The following is a 21,243-nucleotide window of genomic DNA, read 5'->3' on the forward strand; positions in this document are numbered from 1 at the left end:
GTGAGCAGGTAGCGCATCGGATTGTGGTGGTAGGTAGTGCCCGACAGTGGTGGTGCGTCCCTGGTTTGGGAGGAGAGATCGGGAGAGAGTATAGAGGAAGGAGGTAGTGGTACTTCGGGGGTGGTGGCGGTGGGTCTGGGGTTTGGGAGGGAGGAGGAAGTGGAGGGGGGGGAGATTTAACACGCAGATTGGGGGGTTAGTCGGAGGTTAAGAGCATCTCCAGCCTTGACTCATTTTAAAACTCAAATTTAAAAATAGAATAAAAATTATAAAAATCTCTCTCTAATCTTTGACTCAAATCCTTCCTCATTTTGGGTTTTACCTATTTCTTTGCCCAAATCTGAGACGACTTTTGCCTTGACCCATTTTTTCAATGGCTAGTTAGAGAGAGAGAGAGAGAGAGAGGGGGGGGAGGAGGGAGAGAACCTTGTCGGCAGTGGCGGCGGTCTAAGAGGCGATGCAGAAAGTGGCGGTGGCGTTGTGACCTCTAAGTCTTATTGGGTCCCCCAGAGTTATCTTCTTTTCTGACCTCCGATGATGATGATGAACGAGTTTCAGAGTTGTCTTTTGTGGTTGTGTCCGGTTCTGGATTTTGTGTGAAATTTTGTGTGTTTGATTCTAGAGGAGAGAGAGACAGAGATGGAGAGAGAAGAGTACTAGGTCTTCTCATTTCGGATTTGATTGTTTTACCTTATTTATGATTATGCCATTAAAATAAAATGCATATATATTTGGGTTTAATGGTTGGAGATGTACCTACTCAAAATGAGTTTTTACTCAAAATTTAATTCAAATTTGAGGAAAAAAAATAGGTGAAGGCTGATGCTCTAAGGGGATAAACCAAAGCCTAGGCAATTCCAAGATGCGCCATGTAAACCAAAGACGCATTCCCAAGATGCGCTACTTACTGACGTCGCAAGTATTTTTACAAAACGTTTCAAAAGACATTGTCCAATACGTTTCCAAAACGCGGACAGATCGGCGAAAGCGCAATCATTTGTCGACGATTGATTTGAGATCATCGTTTTGATAGTGGCAAGCATATATTTTAAATCGGATTCCGACTAGAAAGTGTCAGGATTCGCAGCGGAGACAATTGATGGCAGCAGTTGTGGAACCCAAGAAGATCATCATCGACACCGACCCCGGCATCGGTAACGGATCCTGCTTCTCTCTCTCTCTCTCTCTCTCTCTCTCTCTCTCTCTCTCTCTCTTCTTCCTTTCATCTTTCAACTTACAATCACAGACGACCACTGAACACATCTTGTTTCCAGTTTTACGACCATCTCTATTTTTCAGTTCTCTCTTTTTTCCCCATCTTGGTTTGAATTTTAGGAGAAATTCATCCTGTTTCCGACTTTCTTTAATTCTCTACAATCAACAGACCAAAACTGCGCTGATAGAATTAAGAGTTGAGCGAAACGTAGAGGAGGAGGAGTGGATTGAAAACATGGTAGAAACTTCTCAAGCTTTGCTTAAGCTTTAATTGGGGCTGCCAGTAGTGGATGGTGGGATTGGTTTCTATGATTAGTCGAGGTGCACGTGAGATGACCTGGACACCTAAGTTTCGGACAAAAGAAACATGTTGGAGGGTGTCAAAGCATCCAACTCAAAATTAATTGACAATGAGTGAAGAGGCCATCCATGGTTGTATTCTAGTTTTAGATGCGATATAATTAACCAATGTGGGAGAAGCTCTGACAGATTGAAACGTGGGGGTGAGTAGTTAGATCATAAGTGAATAGCTAATACTCCCTCCGTCCCAATTTAATTATCCTTTTTGGGAGTTCGTGCTATTTTTCAATTGATTATATCTTGTAATTTATAATTTATAATGTTTTATGTGATTTCGAAAACATTATATTATAGAATTAATCGAGATCTATCAAACAATATCCATATTTGATATGAAATTAATTATGGATTGAAGATATAACTAGTTTTTTAGCCGGTTAGAATAGAACGATGGACAATTAAATTGGGATGGAGGGAGTAGTTTTAATTTATGAGGAGATAATGGTTGGAATTTATTTTTTGAATTTAAAAGATAAAACTCTAGAGATTAGGGTTTGTTTGGATCTAAGGAAAAGAAAGGAAACGTTAAAAATATATTTGATTCCATCCATGGTACATTGCTCCTTTACTTTATTATTATTATTATTATTATTATTTTCCCTCCCCGTGTTTGGTTTGAAAAGAAAATGAGAAGAAAATAGAAAAACATAGTTTTGAGCACAGTACTTTCCCTTTCATTTTCCTCACACTTTATTTTTTTTAACAATTTTCTCTTCTCTTCCTTTCCTTTCCACATGTTCCAAACAGACCGTGGGATAGTTTGTGGAGGCTTTTAAAGCCCTATTACCTTTGCATATGGTATAGATAGATAGATTCGAAGGCAATTGAATGCATGATATTCAAACATTTTCTGCTATGGCACTGAATTTTGTTCCCAGAGATTTGAGTGGCCATAAGAAGATTTGGTAATTATCCTTTTTAAATTGTTGTGTCTATTCTAAGGCCTTACAAGAAAAGATGCATGCAGATGATGCCATGGCAATATTTGTGGCGTTACGGTCACCAGAAGTGGAAGTGATTGGACTTACAACGATATATGGAAATGTCTATACAACACTTGCTACTAGAAATGCATTGCATTTGGTAATATGCTCTTCTTCTATGAGAAACCAAAAAAAAAATTTTAAATGATAAAGGTGAATGGATCTTGTAAAGCTTTGATTCAATTCTATATCTTTTTGACAAAAATAACTCTCTGTTGGGGAGCAAAGGTTTTGATAAAATGTTCCAATCAATCAAATATTTTTGTCAGATATAGTTTTCTACTAGTACTTCTATTAACTCATTTTCCTCTCTCTCTCTCTCTCTCTCTCTCTCTCTCTCTCTCATTGTTCAGTTGGAGGTTGCGGGGAGGACTGACATCCCGGTGGCTGAAGGATCTCATGTCACAGTAACTGTATGTAAGACTCTTGATCTTGATTTGTATGAAGTAATGTCCATTAAGATTGCATCTTGTCATTGCACTTTTTTTTTTCCTTTTAGTGGTGCTTCTTTCTCTCTCTCTCTCTCTCTCTCTCTCTAATCTATCTATCTTGTTAGAATACCAAAGGATAAAGCAATGGTCAAGTTCTTTCCAAAGTCATTGATCAAACTTGTGACTAGTGTTTGTACTCCTGTAATGTTTCCCTTTTAACTGGATATGAGTTACATTCTTAAGATATGGGCAATTAAGTATTGAGTTTACTTGTGAATCTAGTTAATATCATTGATATTTGTGGTTTTCTACTTAGGGTGTTTAATAGGTTTAGTGGATAATTGGTCAAAGTTTGATTAATTTACGTACAAGTATATACTAGATACTAACCCATGAAAGTTTCTCTTGATTTATTGAGTTGTATTTGATACTTTCTTGAATAAAGTTTTTTTTTTTTTGAATTTCTGCATCAAGGATCAAAATTTGATTTTACTATGTTGTTTCGTTAGCTAGGAAAACTAAAATATGTTGGAAACATCTTGGAAGAACTTCAAAAACATAAGGGAAGTAACAAAAGATTTTGGAAATGTATGAAAATTTCATTGTCGTACTTTTAAATTCTAAATAGGTGTTGAAACAACTCAATAATTGAGTATGTTTCATATGGATTTGGTGCGTTTCAACATGCTTTGGTGTAAACATTGGAATGTTGCGAATGCACAAATGCGTCGTTTTGCATTCCTAAGAAATGCATACGTCAACTGCAAAGGAACAAAAGGTAGTTCCCTGTTCTGAAGATTACAAACTAGAAAATAGATGAATGAGAAGACAATAGTACTTATCTAAGTTAAGGAGACAATTATGTTCATCTTCATTCTTTTTTCATGTCCATTTACCTAACAACTTATGCATGCCTGCCAAAATATAATAATCTACTGATACTGGAATGAAGGTGTTGATTGAAGTGCTAGTTGCCATTGCTGAACAACTAAGAAATGCCCACTAAAATAAACTTATTGGATGGTTACTTGATTGAAGGAGTTGAATCAACTTCTAAGAAATGGCAACTACACTTGCTTGATTGGAAATATTTTTTTAGTATATGTCCTGTTTTTTCCAATCTGGAGGAGGAATTTATCTTATGCATTCTGGTGGAACTTGTTTCCATCACTTACTATGGTGAGAAGGTTCTTGATTGCTTTAGGTATTTGCTTGAAGCTCCTGGTGTGTTATACATCTTTATCTTGAATGCTGTGCAACAGATGATTGTTTAGTGTTCTGGCCTTGATGTCTTCTGATATGTTAATTGTTGTATCTAAACAACCAAGAAGGAACTAGTAAAATTCAATTTGTTGCTGATTGAAAGCCAAATTACATCTTTATGCACTTGAACACCATCGCGGACCATTAACAATAATGGAAAATTACTAATTATCTTGCTACAATTGAAGAAAAGGAAACAACACATAGGCAATAGAAAGGCACTCGGTGATGGTGTGTTGCAGAAAACTGCTCATGGTAATGGAAGTCATTTGAGTTATTTTGTTCCTGTTTGTAATTTTCTTCTACTGACTAAGTCAAATCAAATAACTGGCAGAATCTTCTGTCAATATGATTATCTCAACCTAGTTAGAATTTAGATGTCTGTTTGAGCAATACAAAAATTTGACGGGTCAATGAAATGGAGAAATTATGAAAATGTCATCAGTCGATCAACAGTGTTTTCTTCACCCTTGGAAGGGTTCTTTTGAGTTTTTATTTTTATTTTTATTTTTGTTCATGTATTGCCAGGAGCAGTTACCATAAGGCTTTAACACTTTGTAGTTCTTCAAGTTTATGATTTTAAAATCCAGTTTTTGGGATAAAAACCTTGGCTAGTTTAGTTATCCGTCATTTATGTGGATATCATTTTTTGAAATTGTAATACCTCTAGTGTTACAGAAGATTCAAGTTCACCTCATTTATTTGCTCACATGAGTATCTGTTTTTCCTTTTCTTGTCAAAATTATCTGAACTCTGAATTTTATGCATACTGTCACAATTTTTACCCTTACAAGTAACATGCTGCAGCTGAACTGTAAAATTGACTTTTGTATTTCTGGCTGAGTGAAGAAAGGTACAAAACTCCGAATAGCTGATTTTGTACATGGTGCTGATGGACTGGGCAACCAAAACTTCCCCCCGCCACTAGGAAAGCCAGTTGAACAGTCAGCAGCTGCTTTTCTTGTGGAGCAAGCCACCCTTTATCCTGGAAAAGTCACTGTGGTGGCGCTCGGGCCTCTGACAAATATTGCTCTGGTCAGGTTCTTGATGTTCTTTAATGTGTTTTGAAAGAATGCTTCTGATTGCCAATTGTGTAATGTTAGGTAGGATGTTGCTTATTTGGTTTAACAACTGATGCAGGCTATTCAATTAGATCCTGCATTTACTAAGAATATTGGGCAGATTGTTGTTCTTGGCGGTGCTTTTGCAGTAAATGGAAATGTGAATCCAGCTGCGGAGGCCAATGTAAGTTGCTCATTGTTTGTCTACGTGGACAGCTAGTGTCGATACTGTGACCTCAAAACCCCCAAGAATGGTGCTTACAAATGTCTCAAGTACCTCCAGTTTCCTGACTTGTCTAAACTCGAATTAAGTTGAGTAGTCATGTCCCTGTCATGTAGCTGAAAATGTGTTCCGAGTTGGTTTTCATTTAGTTGTTCGCATGAGTTGCGTGAGTTTGCTTAGCATGTCTTATGTTAGTCAGTCTTCAGCCAGAGTATCAGGGTCTACAGTGTCATAGGAAGTTCAGCTATTCATAAATGTAGTTTCTTGTTTTCAAGATCGAAAAGTTCAAGCTATGCTGTAATCGTGGTCACTTTGAAGTTTGGTGTATTAAATGTCCTTGGTGCTCCTGGATTGGACCAGATTTTTGGAGATCCAGATGCTGCAGACATTGTGTTCACAAGTGGAGCAGATGTTTTGGCTGTTGGCATTAATGTTACCCATCAGGTTTTTATGACAGGTAATACTTTGTGTCACCTACATGTTTATATTACGGAGTATTATTATATACAGTATGTGCTATATATTTATACATCATCTTTCTGCAGATAAACTATTTATGGTATGTCCTTGCATAGTAGGTACCATAATTGTGGTTGTAGTTGTATACCGGTTGTTCAGGGTGACGAATAAAGATCTTTTGTTTTTGTCTATAAATGTACTGTAAAGTTACAATCACCGCTCATAGTGCCATTTATCCTTGCACTGTTACAAGCGTAAGCCGTTTTTTTGGTAAGTTCTAATGTTTCATTTCCATGCTTACACAAGTTTCTTTATTTGGTTGGAGGAATTAGGGAAGCGAAAGAAGTGGTCTGAAGACGATTTCTTTGTTTACTAGACATAGGGGGAAGGAAAACTAAAAGTGGAGGGGGACGAGATTCCTCCACAACCAACATTTTGAATTGCTGCTTTGCATGTTTGCCTTTGAAACCACATATTCTCTCCCATAAGCAAGGGCAAAGTGTGTATAGACGTATACCCTCTTTCTCCACTTCCCTTCCTGCTCACCTTAGAAATGGAGGGAAGCAAAGTACAGTTTTGCCCCTTCCTACTCTTTTGAAATTTTCATTCCATATCCTTCCTTGCAGTTGCTCTCTCTCCTTCCAAATGTTGCCTAATTAGTATTTGGATATTTTCCCAATTTTACCGGATTTCCTTGAAACTATGTGAGCCTATTAATTAAACCCAATGAAGTCATGGCACAACTACTTGGATCCAGCCAGATGAATGCTTTTGAAAACTTCTGTAGAGTTTGTTTGAAGAGAGCTTGAATATGGTACACATTGAGTGTGATGGGATCAGTTCCTAAACATATGAGGTGATATTCCAATTGTGTTCATCTGTTTTTACAGTTTAAAAATCTATTTTCATTGCTCCAATTGCTTGTGTACTTGGCATTTTCTTTTGATAAAATGTGTGGTTTGTCATCATCTTCAATGCAAGTGGTTTGTTTATCTTCTTCTTTGTCCAAGGTCATCTAATTCCTTTGACTATATGAATTCGACATGAGGTTCGAGCACTAAAACCTTGTTGATTATGAAGTCTAAAAGCAAAAAATACAAAAGAAATAAATATCATCGCAATGACTGACGTGCTCCCTTGGTAGAAATTGAACCATTTTTCAATTTCCTTTTGGTTATGTTATTAAATGGACCAACAATTAGAACTCATTACCAGTGTTCTAAAACTCGGAAATACTCGGCGAGTACTCGGTACTCGGTGCCTAGCCGAGAAGAGTTAGGGCTACTTGGTGGGAATTAGTCAGCCAGCTGATTACTCGGCATTACTCGGTGGGTACCCGGCGAGTACCGATTACTCGGTAAAACGAGATTACTCGGAAGTGGGGAGAAAATCGGAAAAAAAACTGAAAAAATGAGGTAAAATACATAATATGTTAAATTTGAAGGGTCGTTAGTGTAATTTCAGTATAGTTTTATACTTACCCTAATAGAGTAAACACACCAATCAAGCTACTGCTGCTGTTCGAAGCAACTGCTGATGTTCCTTTTCTTCGAACATTGAACTTCTCATTTGAAGGGTCGTTAGTGTAATTTCGTACTTGGTTTCATTTGGTTTGAACGTTAAGCTTTATAATGGACTAGTAATTTTGTACTTGGTTTGAACTATGAACATTGAACTTCTCATTATGCATTATGAATATCATTTGGGGAACATATAAAAAAAAATCCAAGTAATTTCTACTCGCCGAGTACTCGGCCTCCAAGGTACAAGGTGGCCAGCCGAGCGAGTACCGAGTTTTAGAACATTGCTCATTACCTTAATCGTGCCTGAGATGCAATGACACTTTAGGAAATAGGGGTAGTTTAATTACAAATGTAGCACATACACGCACACGGACACGGCATACGGACACGTATGTTTTATACTACACTCTTGGCTCAACATGTTTGAAGTTATAGAAATGTTACCCCAAAAAAAGCTTCTAAAGTTTATTAAAGTCACCTTGCAGTGCCCCTGTGTGTGTCCCCAGCGCGTCTTCCCTTAAAAATTTCTAAAGTTTAATGGACACATCACGTGCTTGTCCCATCCCTGTCCCCGGCGTGTTGAATATTCCCGGAGTATCCGGCACATATACGACGATCTCTAAGATTGTCACTGCGTCATAGGTAATAAATTTAGGGCAGTAGTGATGTAAAAGTATACTTGATTTTTTTGTCTTCAATCAAGGCCTCCAAGTTTGATGAGAGGCTGATCACAGCTGTCAATTGATCTCACAATGCTGCAAGGCTACTTGCAGTGGAGGTTTTCGATAGCCTCCCTTAACAGTTGTGAGTTTGCTACATATGCTTTGCGTGTTTGTTTAGAATCAGCTCAAGTGTTCCTCATCAGTGCCCCGAGGTCTAGATACAACGAAACCCGATGTTCTCTCTCACCCCAGAAACTCGACTTTGTCAAAACATTTTGACCGTAGAATTTGCTTTGTCTCCTCAAGGCGATCTGATCGTTGCAGAAACAGAGCAAAACTGGTGACCCACCCCAAAACCGGGTTCGACCTGACAGCCTGCTTCATACCCATGATTCGACCAAATGTCCAACCTGACCCAGGGCTGATTTGTTGAACTGGCCCACATTTGTATCTGGCCCTCTCCGGATTTGGTCCATACTCGAAAATTGACCCGGTAATCTTGTCTGGCTGGTAATCTTGATTCTTCACCTTCAACTAAGGCCTCCAAGTTTTGGTGAGACTTGAGAGGCTGATCAAAGCTGTCAATTAGTCTTGCGGTGCTTTAAGACCGCAGGCAAATGAGGTTTTCAATGGCCTCCCTCAACATTAGTGAATTCTAGCCTATAAATAGGTGTCACCGTTTTGTGTATTGTATGAGTTAAAGAAGCCAAGAAGAAATAGAGAGGGTGAGAGAGTGTTGTCTTCAGTTTCAATCCCGCAACTTTTGAAGGTTGCTTATTATATGTTCGGTGTTCGGTCTAGAATCAAGTGATTCTCAGGAAGTGTTCCCTTGTTTCATTGGTTTATTACTTTTTTTGCTACAAACAGAATGGTGTGGGAATGATGAGACAGGTACAACATTCCATAGATCAATTTTAAGGTGCACGGGTGGATCTCTTTCTATTTCTTCGGCTACGTGGCCAAAATTACTAAATCAGTTATTTGGATTTTAAATTTGTTACAGTATAAGTTTGTTTTCTTGTTTCACATAGATATAACTTCACGCATCTCTATGCATGGCAGATGGTGATCGTGACAGGCTGGCAAACTCAAATGGAAAATTTTCCCAGTACCTGTGCAAGATCTTAGATGTGTACTTTTCGTATCATCGTGATGCTTACTGCACAAAAGGTGCCTTTAGAGAAAGTAGCACACAGTGAGATAGTAGTACGTTTTTCATTTGAAATACTGATGGTTGTTTTGGACTTGATGTAGGTGTTTACCTTCATGATCCAACAGCCCTTCTTGCAGCTGTTAATCCTTCCCTGATCACTTATACAGAAGGGGTCGTGAGAGTCCAAACAATTGGCATCTCAAGGGGCCTCACGTTGTTTTACAACAAACAGAAAAGGCAGGGCTATTTGAAACTTCATATCACTCTTTATTTTCCGTGAAGTTGATGAGAAAATTTTCAGTGCCGGGTGGACACGTCCACGTGGTGCCCAAGTAGTGCATCTGGGCCATCCAAAATTGTGTTGGACGGTCCAGATTAAAACCCTCTCTCTCCTCTCTGCCGACCACTTTCTCTCTCCAAATCCGAGCCGTCCAAAATCGGAATGATTGGCTGGGATGCACTGCTCGGGCACCACGTTTTGGCACTGAAAAATTTCTCGAAGTTGATGGAGATGCATAAGCATTTAACAATCACTTTTTCAGTAGTGGTTCAATTGCTAGATCAAATATACATATGTATTGATATAGTTACAAGGATGTGTGTGTGTATGGTTCTAGAGACACCATTTTTGACACCCCATCTCAGCCATTGATTCAATGGCTGGGATTAAAACCTAAAAGCAATTATTGCACCCAATAACTTTTCCCACTTTCCATCTCACGTTTACTGTCTTCTCTCTCTCCTCCACACTTCAGCTACCCCATTATTTCCGGTCAATCCCGTCTTCTTCCTCTCCGGCAATCCCGTTCCTGTTCAATTTTGGAACATCCCAAACGACTACAAGTTCGTGAAATGGATTATTCAGGAGAATCAAGAAATCATTCCTACCCTTTGCTCCAACAAGTTGTAACCAAATCTTACTCCCGTTTGCCCCCATCAAACAAAAACAGGGGGAAAACCCCCCTTAAAATTACCATCAACGAGAGTAACCCTTTCAATTTGTTGATAGTAGTATCTCCATCTGTGATTTTGACCTGTTCTGATTTTGATTGATTGGTAAGATTAGGGCTTCATTGGAGATTCGAGGGAGCGGTGAGCGAGAGAGAAATACAGAAGCGCGAGAGGGAGAGAGAGAGTCCGCCAGAGTTGCGTTCGTTGGGGAGGGAGTCACCGGAGTCGTAGGGGGTTTGTTGGTGAGGACCGAGTACGATGAGGGGAGAGAGAAGATAGTAAAACGTGAAATAGAAAGTGTGGGAAAGTTATTGGGTACTTTTAGGTTTTAATCCCAGCCATTGATTTCAATGGTTGAGATGGGATGTCAAAAATGGTGTTAAAAATCAATGTCTGAAATGGGGTGTCAAACATGGTGTCTTTAGATTCGGCCCCATATATATAGTCCGAATCAGGTGCGAACCCCCGCATTTTAGCCTAAAATGCGGACCACTCAACTACCATTGGATTATATTTTCAATGGTCCGGTTCGCAGACGTATTCTTACCGGTAAGAATATATTATCTGTAAGAATACATCCGCGGATCTGGACCATTGAAATCACGATCCAACAGCTGCTAGCGACATCCGCACTTTTGCTTATTTGAGAGCGCCCTTACCTGAAGCGGACTGTGTGTGTACACACACACACACACACACACACAGAGACAGAGTCCGGATCCCCTAAGGGATCCCGGACAGTTTTATGGTGCGGACCTCACCTTCCCGATCGAATTTCGATGATCCGAGCCGCTCAAAGTGATTAGAACGTAATTTTAAGGTACCTGCGAGAAATTAGCAAAAAAAAAAAGACCAAGAAGGGCTTGATCGGAGCAATTTTCATTGAACAGTTTAATAAAAAACTGCTCAAATCAAGCCCTTCCTGGTCATTTTTTTAATGATTTCTGGCGGGTACCCTTAAAATCACATTCTGCACACTTTGAGCGGTTCAGATCACCGAAATTTGCTCGGGAAAGGGGGGGGGGGTCCGCACGGTAGATTGGTAAGGGATCACTTACTGGATAATTTGTGTGTATATATATACACACATCCGCAGATCCAGACCATTAAAATCACGATCCAACAGCTGCTAGCGACGTCTGCACTTTTGCTTATTTGAGGGTGCCCTTACCTGAAGCGGACTCTGTGTGTGTGTGTGTGTGTGTCGGGGCGGTTCAAGGGACACCTAAAAAAACACCCAAAATCTCAATAATCTCATAGTTCCTGAACAAAACTAAATATAAGGGCGCCCTTACCGTATTAAAGTGAGGACGCCCCTTTCCCGACCAATTTGCGATGATCCGAACCGCTCAATGTGTTCAGAACGTGATTTTAAGGATACTCGTGAGAAATCAACAAAAAAAAAAAAGACCAGGAAGGGTTTCGTTTGAGTAGTTTTTGTTTGGTTTTTATTGAACGGTTCAAATAAAAACTGCTCGGATGAAACCCTTCCCGGTCTTTTTTTTTTTTGCTGATTTCTCGCGAGTATGCTTAAAATCACGGTCTGAATACATTGAGCGGCTCGGATCATTGAAATTTGGTCAGGAAATGGGAGAAAATGGGACGTTCTCAACTTAACTAAAATAAAGGCGCCCTTATAAAAAGCTAACTATATATACACACACACACACGGTATATATATTATCAGGCAGCAAGGTACTTGAAATTCTATTTACCAAAACTAAGAAAGGTACTTGAAATTTCCACCCTGATTAACGATAATATCATTGTTGATTACATCCACTGTTGCGTTTTTAGTTGTTAGGGAGAAAACCTCTGATGTCATCAAATTCTTTTTCCTTTTGTGGAAAGGCTATTAACAAGTCATGGGAAGTTGAGAAATCCTTTGCACTATAATGTCTGTGAAGTTGGTCTCGTGATAGTATTTTTTGTTCGTGGAAAAAAATTACGAACAAAAAATACATATAGCTCGTGGATAGACTTCTTAATGTCAGTCGTTTAGTTGCAAGTTGAAGGAATTTCCCTTGTAGAATTGAACTATATTATGGCTGGTGCAAAATGATCAAGAGGATTAAAAAAGTGACTGAGTGAACCACATTCAGCTTCTTGAATTTGTGATTTGATTATTTTTCATTTCTCTGGTGCTGTCTTAATGTTTGTGATGAGACAGGTTTGGTGAAGTTACTGAGTGGTCGGATAAACCCTCAGTCAAGGTGGCTGTCACTGTTGATGCTCCTACCGTTCTGAAATTGGTTATGGAACGGCTTATGGATTCATAGATTACTATTTGTGTAGACTGGATGGTCTGGACCGGAGCTACCCTCTGTCGCGCTTGATTGTTTCCAATCTCTGCTTTCAAAGTTGTTACATTTGGGCACACTTATGGGGAGTTTCTGCAGAATTTCAAATCCAGAAATATATAGTGGTTATGTATTATGTCTTGTTCATGGATTCTTTGTTTAGAACTCTGCCAATATTCCTGCATCAATGAAATCCTTGCAGTTTCTTCTCTCTCTCTCTCTCTGTCTCTCCCTCTCTGGTTTTGGTGTGGTCATGGATTGCAGTTCACACTTGCAATTATGATGATTGTCCACAAATGTGCAAGTTTGTTTCCTAAACATCTTTAGACCAAGGCTGCTTGTATTATTCAGTAACTGTGTATGCACGAATTGCTCGTTTTTTGGTTTTGTTTCTTTGAATTTCTTCATTTCTGGGCATAAAGATTGGGTGTGTCAACCTTAGTTCTTTCCCTCTTCACCCCTCCTCTCTGCATACAGGCAGCGAACCATGATTTACTTGAATTATTGCTTGAGAGCATCTACCATCTCCAGCGGTCAGCAAAAAAAGAGGTATTTTTTTTGGTCAATTCTTATTGATTGGCATAAACTTTTTCATTGCGTTTTGGGTACGCTATCCATCTGCCAATAGAGCCGGCTCTGTTAGCTGCATCGGATGAGTAACGAAGGTTCTCCTGCGTTGTTTTCGGCTTCTACAGAAAGGGAAAAATGCATGGATTCGTATTCCATTATATATCCATGGTGTATTCCGCATTTGAAGTAACCATGACTTGTCCATTGCATTACGAAAGCCAAAAAGTATTGCACTTTCCTATTACCCTAACTACATGGTTAGATACAGTATATCCTTCTTCCCCTGTATATTATCGAGGGCTTATGCCTGGTAGGGGTGGAGCTAAAATTTGACTCGAAAGGAGTCAAATTAGAGAAGATATATTTTTGTAGGATGGTATTTCATAACTAGCTTTGGTCCTAGTAGTTTGTGTAGTGTGTTTGATAAAATCAAAGAACAAATCTCGAGATATTAGTAGTATCATAATGTACACAAGTTATCGTGAGCATATATTGAAGCCTTGTTTCCCCTAAACTAAAAGGTGTAATAGTTAATATTTTCGTTGTCCGTATTCAAAATAATTTCGTGTTTGTTAGTTTTGTGTCAAATTTTTATAGATAATTAATTTGTCTTGACGAGAGGAGTGAGAGAAGTAAAAAAATTATGGCATTTTCTCAACATTTTTTGAAAATATTCAAGAAAATTAGGATAAATGTCAGCCTTTTTTGACTTTTTCTTAGATATTTTCATTTTTTTTTGAGTAAATGTCATAATTTTTTACTTTTTTTTGTTGGATATTTCCAAACAACTTTTTTTTCACTACAGATGTCTCTCGATCAATTAAAACTTAAACTCAACTTTATTAACTAAAAATGTAATTATTAAGAAAATTAAAGTGGTCTAGAATGTAAATTTGAAAACAAAGTAGGATTATAAAGGTGCATATAATTCGTGGGGCCATTTATTATTCGTTACTAATATATCTCTGTAATGAAATATAACTTTTTTGTGACAATATTTACGTTTTGGGAATGACTTCGGTGTCCCCGGTCATTTTGGGGACACCATAATTTTTAGCATAACAAAACCATTATGAGTATAACCAAAATCCATTACAAGCATAACAGAACCATAACAAAGCATAACCAAAACCACAGTAAGGCATAACTTGTTTGTTATGCCTTAGTTGAGTTTGGTTATGCCTTGGTTAGTTTTTTGGATATTCCTTAGTTATGCCTTGTTTGGATTCTGTTATGCTTGTAATGGATTTTAGTTATACTCATAATGGTAAAGTTATGCCAAAAATTACGGTGTCCCCAAAATGACCGGGGACACCATAACATCATCCTTATGTTTTGTCCCCAAATTCAACCTTTTAGTTACGACTTCACTATTGTTACTGAAAGGATAATTTTAGAGACTACTTTTCAGTCGCCACAAAAGAGTTTGGCCACGGAAGGTTATTTTTCTTGTAGTACCGTCACGAGGTGCCCCATCACCTCTATCTATGCCATATCTATGTAGAGCCCAACATTAAATATACAAGTAAAAGAATTACACGAAATTGGAAACAATTCTACAATCACAATAAACTCAACTCAACAAGGCAACTGCTAGCTCCATTAGGAAGAAAAGTAATTCCAAATAATTCCACGATCTACCATAAGCCCAACTTAACTACTAGCCTCATTAAAGGGAAAATAATCCCAACAAATACAAGAAAAACAGCACCCACGCGCATGTGCATATGGAGAGATTCGAATTCCTGATCTCCTCCTATATAATGAGAAGCAAGAGTCCCGGCTAATTGTTTTAACCCCACGTGGTGGATAAAGAAGGATCCCATAAAAATTAACGTGTCGTGAATAAAAACGTTGATCAAACATCATGTGGCGCCGTGGTGCCCCAGACCACTAAAACTTTCTCTTGCAATGCTACGTACTCCATTAGGTATAACGCAGTCGACTCCAAACGTGAGAGCAGTTATTAATGGACTTTCTAACATTAACAAGTCGTTAATGGAATGGAAATCACATTGTCCGGCCACGTGCATGAACTTAGGAAGACACATGCTAGTATTACTTAGGGTGAAAGCCGATAACAACTTTTTCTGGGTAGAAAAATACCAACCTTCTTACGTTTTGTAGTTGACCTTCTGTCAAAACATTTTTTTTAATTATTTTTATTTGTGTATTTTCTGTTTTGCTGTATATATATATATATATATATATATATACTTATAAAAATGTGAGGTGATCGAGGAGACATATTAGGTTCTTGCGAACTATATTAGGTTTTTGCGAACTCTAGAAGTAGAAGGGTTTTGGTCATTTTGAGACAATCTCAATAATGCAGGGCTTCTTCTGTTGTATTACTATAAGGTTTTTTTTACGATCTCAATGATATGAATTTTTTTTTTACCGATCAAAAAAATAATAAAGCAAAGTTAACTTATCAACTACGTTAGTTACTGACCGAAATGTACAGTTTAATTAGGTTTGAGGCTTATCCTAATCCAACTTTTGTTCAGTTTTGGAGTACTACTGTACTACTGCAAGACTTTATTATCCCCTTTCCACTGTACACTTTGGCCGGTTTTTAAACAGCCAACGCCACATCCATTTGTCTTGCAGGAAATTAGGCTAACTTTGAAAGTTGCTCTTAAGGTTGATTTTAATCTCAGTGGTCTAGGAACTAACTTAACTAATAGTAACGGTGAGTTTCCACTAATTGTTTCGTTTGAAATTTTATTACTTCAATTTTTTTTGGGTTATTTATTCGTCTTGATCAGAGGATTCAAAAAATTAAAAAGACTTCAAATTTTTTTGTTAGAGTAAGAGATTTAGCTGTTTGTCGACTCATATCGGAGTCCCTATTTTTTTTTCCTGAACCTCCATCGATGCCCTCAATAAATAAACCGAAAAACAATAAGTTAGTGGAATTAAGGGTTTGTTTGGAACTTGTGAAAAAGGAAAGAAAGGAAATCTTTTTCATGTTTGGTATGGAGAGAAAGACGAGAGAAAATCTAAAACTCTAGTATTGTGCACAGTACCATTTTCCTCCGTTCTTTTTTGTTTATTTCTTTTCTCCCACTCTCCTCAAGTTCCAAACGTAGCGTAAATGTCTTGGAGATAGTCTTGATAAATCAACTATAACCTGAAAAATACTATGCCGAGCAAAGCAACATCATCCCAACTTTCGCAACTGCTTTACTTTCTGTAGTAGTGTTGAGATCCAGACAAATGCATGCACCCAAATCCTCTATATAAACCCCTCATCCCTTCCCTTAAGTAACCACTTCAAGCTCTCTCTCTCTCTCTCTCTCTCTCTCTCTCTCTCTCTCTCTCTCATGAAAATGGAGTACGTTGCTATGACCCTTCTCTTGAGTACTTTCTTGCTGCATCAATCAGTAGCAAATGGGGTAACAACATACAATGTGGTGAACCTAGGAGCAAAACCGGATGGGAAAACAGACTCAACAAAAGCCTTTCTAAGTGCATGGGCCTCGGCTTGCGCCTCGGAGAGTCCGGCCACCATCTACGTGCCACCCGGAACGTACTTGATCGGCAAAGCCTATTTCCAAGGGGATCATTGTAGCAACACCGGAAAAGGGATTACGTTTAGGATTGATGGTACACTTGTGGCTCCATCTGATTATGGGGATGTTGGAAATGCAGGAAGTTGGATTAAGTTCGAGAAGGTGAGTGAGGTTTCTATCTACGGCGGAGTACTTGATGGCCGAGGGTCTGCTTTGTGGGCTTGCAAAGCTTCTTCGTCCGATAACTGCCCTATCGGAGCTACGGTACGTTCACGAAAAAAACATGCATGTTAACAAATTAAACTCTTAAACTTCCATTAATCCACTTCTTTATTTATTTATTTATTCAGACATACATGGACGTATCCAAAATGGTTTGATGTATGTGGACCTTATTAAATGGTGAGGAAACCACTCTACAAGGAACTTGCTAAATTAGTTCATAAATTACAAGGATCTTGCTAAATTAGTTCATCAATTTACCATTTTATAAGTGGCTCATGTTATAACCAAACATGCCTTGTATTGAGCTACCTAAAACCTGGGATGGAAACTTTTTCCTAGCTTCAGTCATTAATAAAATGATGCCGATTGAAAAAAATAAAAAATAAAAGTGGTTCTATCAAATTTTCATCCACTAATTATTGAGAAAAAAGAGAGAGAGAAAGTAAGAGAGTGGATATAAATAAATAAATAAATAAATAAATAAATAAATATATATATATATATATATATATATATATATATATATATATAGAGAGAGAGAGAGAGAGAGAGAGAGAGAGAGAGAGAGAATTATGATTTTATTGGTCTTTTTAATTCTTAGTTATCTCATATTTTGAAAATTGATCTCATTTTGATTTATCATTGTAAACCGTAGTACTAAGTACAGTACTAACTGCCGACTACTCGAGTGGAGAATGTGGGGCGGCAGTTATTAACTGCCCGTAACTGCCCTTTTAAGTGCTTTAGCAAGTAGTTGCTTGATTATATGGGAAACTATTTCAAGGGGGTCATACTACTTTTCGTAATTTAGCTTCCAATATCCGTTTTGTAGTATTTCGTTCAAATTCATAACCGTTATTTTCAACAAATAAGCTAAGCTGGTGGTGTGATTAATCCCCCAAAATTAATAGATGTCCCATGTGTTTTTTGAATATATATAAAAGCTAACATGTACTATTTATCTATCATCGGACCGCAGACCTTAGCCTTCTACAACTCGAACAACGTTGTAATCAATGGAGTAACTTCCGTAAACAGTCAAAAGTTCCACATCGCGATTGATGGCTGCCAAAATGTGAAGTTACAAGGTACTAAGGTTTCAGCCTCGGGGAAAAGCCCAAACACAGATGGAATTCACATTCAAATGTCTTCTGGAGTCACCGTCCTCAACTCCAGGATCGCCACTGGTGATGATTGCATCTCCATAGGCCCCGGCAGCTCCAACTTGTGGATCGAAAATGTTGCGTGCGGCCCTGGCCATGGGATAAGGTAATACAAATGCACGTTTCCTAGGCGATATAGGTTGCGTAACATTGCAGTGCGTATTGTTTTTGTACATTTCTATACCTGAATGCTGCGCCGTTTTATTCGCGTCCCAGAAATCTGGTGACCTGAGCAAACCACCGGAGGACCAAAAAGTGTTTTTTGTCCTGCCCACCATTTGTGGTTATTACTATGTCTATAAGTAGTCTATTTGTTCCAGCACGACTAGCTAGTTATTAGTCTTTAAAAAAAGTTAGGTTGAGTTCCAGTTATATTAGCTTCTTTTTTTTAATGGACTTATTAATTTGTGTCTATGGCAAAAGATTTTATCTAAACTTTTATCATTTTTTGCGCTTTTTCATTTTTTGATTTTGTATTGAGCAGCAAAATTGAAAAAATAGAATTTTTATCCTGAAATACTTACTTAGAGAAGGAAGAAAGGACAAAAAGTGGGCCTAAACAAAGTGAAAATATCGTTGGGTTGTTTTTATCAGGTGTTCTGCTTTCGGTTATATTTGTGATGTTTTGGTTGGCATCTTACTTTCTTTTGGTTTTGGTTCTCGGGTGACGTACGTATACCGGTGTGCCCTTATACTTTTTGATCTTTATATAATCATTTCCAAAGATTAGTTAAAAAACAATGTCGATTGAAAACAGAAAACAAAGTAAAAATGTTTCTAGAATTTTGATCGGAAAATGATATTGGCACTTCAAAAATTAATTGAAGCACTCCAAAATCAGTGTAATTTCAAAGCCACTTTCCTATGTTTTTTTGGAGTGTCTCTATCAATTTTTAGAGTTCCAATATCATTTTCCCGATCGAAATCGTATTTAGTATTTTTCTATACGTGCAAGAACAATAGTAAGCACTAACTTAGGAATATTGGTGCAGCATTGGCAGTCTAGGTTGGGAACTACAAGAACCAGGAGTGCAGAATGTGACGGTTAAAACAGTTACTTTCACAAGTACAAGCAACGGCGTGAGGATAAAGACTTGGGGCAGACCCAGTAAGGCGTTTGTTGATGGAGTTGTTTTCCAGCATCTTGTAATGCTCAATGTTCAGAATCCCATCCTAATTGACCAAAATTACTGTCCTCACAACAACAATTGTCCCACTCAGGTATATGCAATTTTTTTTTATCCGCAAAAAAGATTTTGTTAATCTTAAGAATTATAAAGATTAAACGGAGAATCAAATCGATCCTGATGCAGCGGAATTCAAATGAGACTAGTTAGCGTACTGGTTCAAAAGAGATAAACAACTCGTAGCCACGATCAATTAACCTTGCGCACAAGCAAGAAAGAGAAAAACTCTGTAATATTATTGATGTAAAAGTTGAGGCAAAACGTTAGGTTTAAAACCCTTTTATAGGGCGGAACCCGAAACCTTAATAATAATAAGCTGAAAAATAAAAATCCCAAAAACTGAGGTTTTTCCTAAAATTGAATACATGACTTTCCAAAAAGAATAAACTAAAAATGAATTACGGTCTAAGCGTTATTAATGAAACAAAATTTTCCTAAAACTACAAAAAAATGTTAATTGAAGGCCTAAACGAAGGAATTGGGCCGAAAAACACCATCAGTCACGAAGTTAGGGTGGTGAATAGCCAAAGCGCGAAAATAAGTCAACTTACCAAATTTGGGCCTATTCCGAACTCGTTCGAATTTTGCCAAATCGGATAATTTGAAATTAAGCATCGTTTGGGCCTCCGAGGATGGTCCAACTGATTACAAAATTGGGCCTCCACGTGTTCTACATCAAATCCGAAGGAAGGCAAGATGCCTGCCAACCAAAAACATCACATGCACCATAAACGAAAACCACACACCCACTAAAACAACCCTATTACAACCTAGCTACCACCATTTCCATCTAAGCCGAAAGAACAAATGGATACCTACAAGAACAAACCAAAGGGAACCAAACCAAAAATTAAGAAAACAAAACCAAAGCCGCCAAGGACCCTTGAGGGCAGTGATGGAAAACAAAATCCAATTACCGAACTTAAACTGTTGAGTATCGTCATACCGAATTGACACTAAAATTAAGGGTGTGTCCAGACTTATCTTTTGGGTCTCATTATCAGTACTGTCTTTTTTTTTCAAAAAGGATTTTCTTCCCGACGAGAGTGATCGGAAGATTATAAAGTTATGACCGAAAACCTTAAAAAATCCATTGAAGAGGGAAAAAATATAAATTTTACTATATTTTATGTTTTTTTGTCAATGCTTTTGTTTGGCTTATATGGTTTTTTTTCCTAACTTTAGTCCTTATTCTTGCGATTGCTCTTGTCTAGATAAATAATCAATTAATACATGACCACTAAATATCGATATAAATAGCCAAAAAAAAAAAAAAAATTCAGGTCAAACACTAGATAAATGTCCACTATTTTTTCTTCTTTGCAGAATTCGGGTGTGAAGATTAAGGATGTGACGTATCAAGACATTCATGGAACATCAGCAACAAAAGTCGCAGTTAAATTGAGTTGTAGTAAAAAGAATCCGTGCAGCGGGATAAAATTGGACGACGTCAATCTCAGCTACGCCGGCCATTCACCGGCAGAAGCATCATGCGTCAACGCCGAAGGAACAAGTTCGGGCTTAATTGTGCCTACTAGCTGCTTGTAGGAGTTGCGCAATCATATGCCCAAGATCTATTTAAGAACAAATTAAATATAGAAAGGTACAAGCAGAAGAAGCATATATACTAATTGATTGAATAAAGTCGCCTGTTAATTTGAGCCCGTGGCATTGTCCAGCTATATATAAGAGCTTGAAGCCTGGCCTTGCAGAGCCCATAGATCAAACCTCATTGTGGGATTATGAACATAGGTATTGTGGGATTATGAACATAGGTATATATAGATGTTGTAATATTGGTCACAAGGAAATATAAGTTATTATGTCACTTGTTATGTTCTTCAGATCGAACACCAATACAACACTATGGTGTTAATCATCGGCACATCTAAATGCTTAAATTATCAGAGAGTGATAACTTTATTCCAAAAAAGGAAAGAAAGAGAGATTACTTTTCTGTTTATATCCTTAACATGGCCCCTCATGTGTAGCCGAG

General features: G+C 37.9%; 2 protein-coding genes across 3 annotated transcripts; both read left to right on the forward strand.

Moving 5' to 3' along the window:
• On the forward strand, positions 1–12,795 carry LOC131312982 (probable uridine nucleosidase 2). 2 transcript variants are annotated; one of them, XM_058341021.1, is made up of 10 exons: positions 1–206; positions 813–1,154; positions 2,543–2,658; positions 2,912–2,971; positions 5,102–5,287; positions 5,393–5,497; positions 5,897–5,993; positions 9,243–9,350; positions 9,435–9,570; positions 12,455–12,795. In XM_058341021.1, exons 2-10 carry the CDS (start codon positions 1,100–1,102, stop codon positions 12,561–12,563), a joined length of 972 nt encoding a protein of 323 aa, XP_058197004.1. In that variant the 5' UTR covers positions 1–206; positions 813–1,099; the 3' UTR covers positions 12,564–12,795. The 2 variants fall into 2 exon arrangements, with proteins under 2 accessions (XP_058197004.1, XP_058197011.1); XM_058341028.1 differs by lacking the exon at positions 1–206 and having other exon boundaries at positions 1,016–1,154; positions 2,518–2,658.
• A 3,634-nt stretch (positions 12,796–16,429) lies between these two features.
• Positions 16,430–21,091, forward strand: LOC131312997 (polygalacturonase-like). The gene is made up of 4 exons (XM_058341037.1): positions 16,430–16,936; positions 17,877–18,166; positions 19,053–19,281; positions 20,574–21,091. The coding sequence occupies exons 1-4, from the start codon at positions 16,484–16,486 to the stop codon at positions 20,793–20,795; spliced, it is 1,194 nt and encodes a 397-aa protein (XP_058197020.1). The 5' UTR covers positions 16,430–16,483; the 3' UTR covers positions 20,796–21,091.
• The last annotated feature ends 152 nt before the right edge of the window (positions 21,092–21,243 follow it).

This window comes from Rhododendron vialii, chromosome 2a (genome assembly GCF_030253575.1).
Source record: "Rhododendron vialii isolate Sample 1 chromosome 2a, ASM3025357v1".
In the NCBI taxonomy this organism is placed as follows: domain Eukaryota; kingdom Viridiplantae; phylum Streptophyta; class Magnoliopsida; order Ericales; family Ericaceae; genus Rhododendron; species Rhododendron vialii.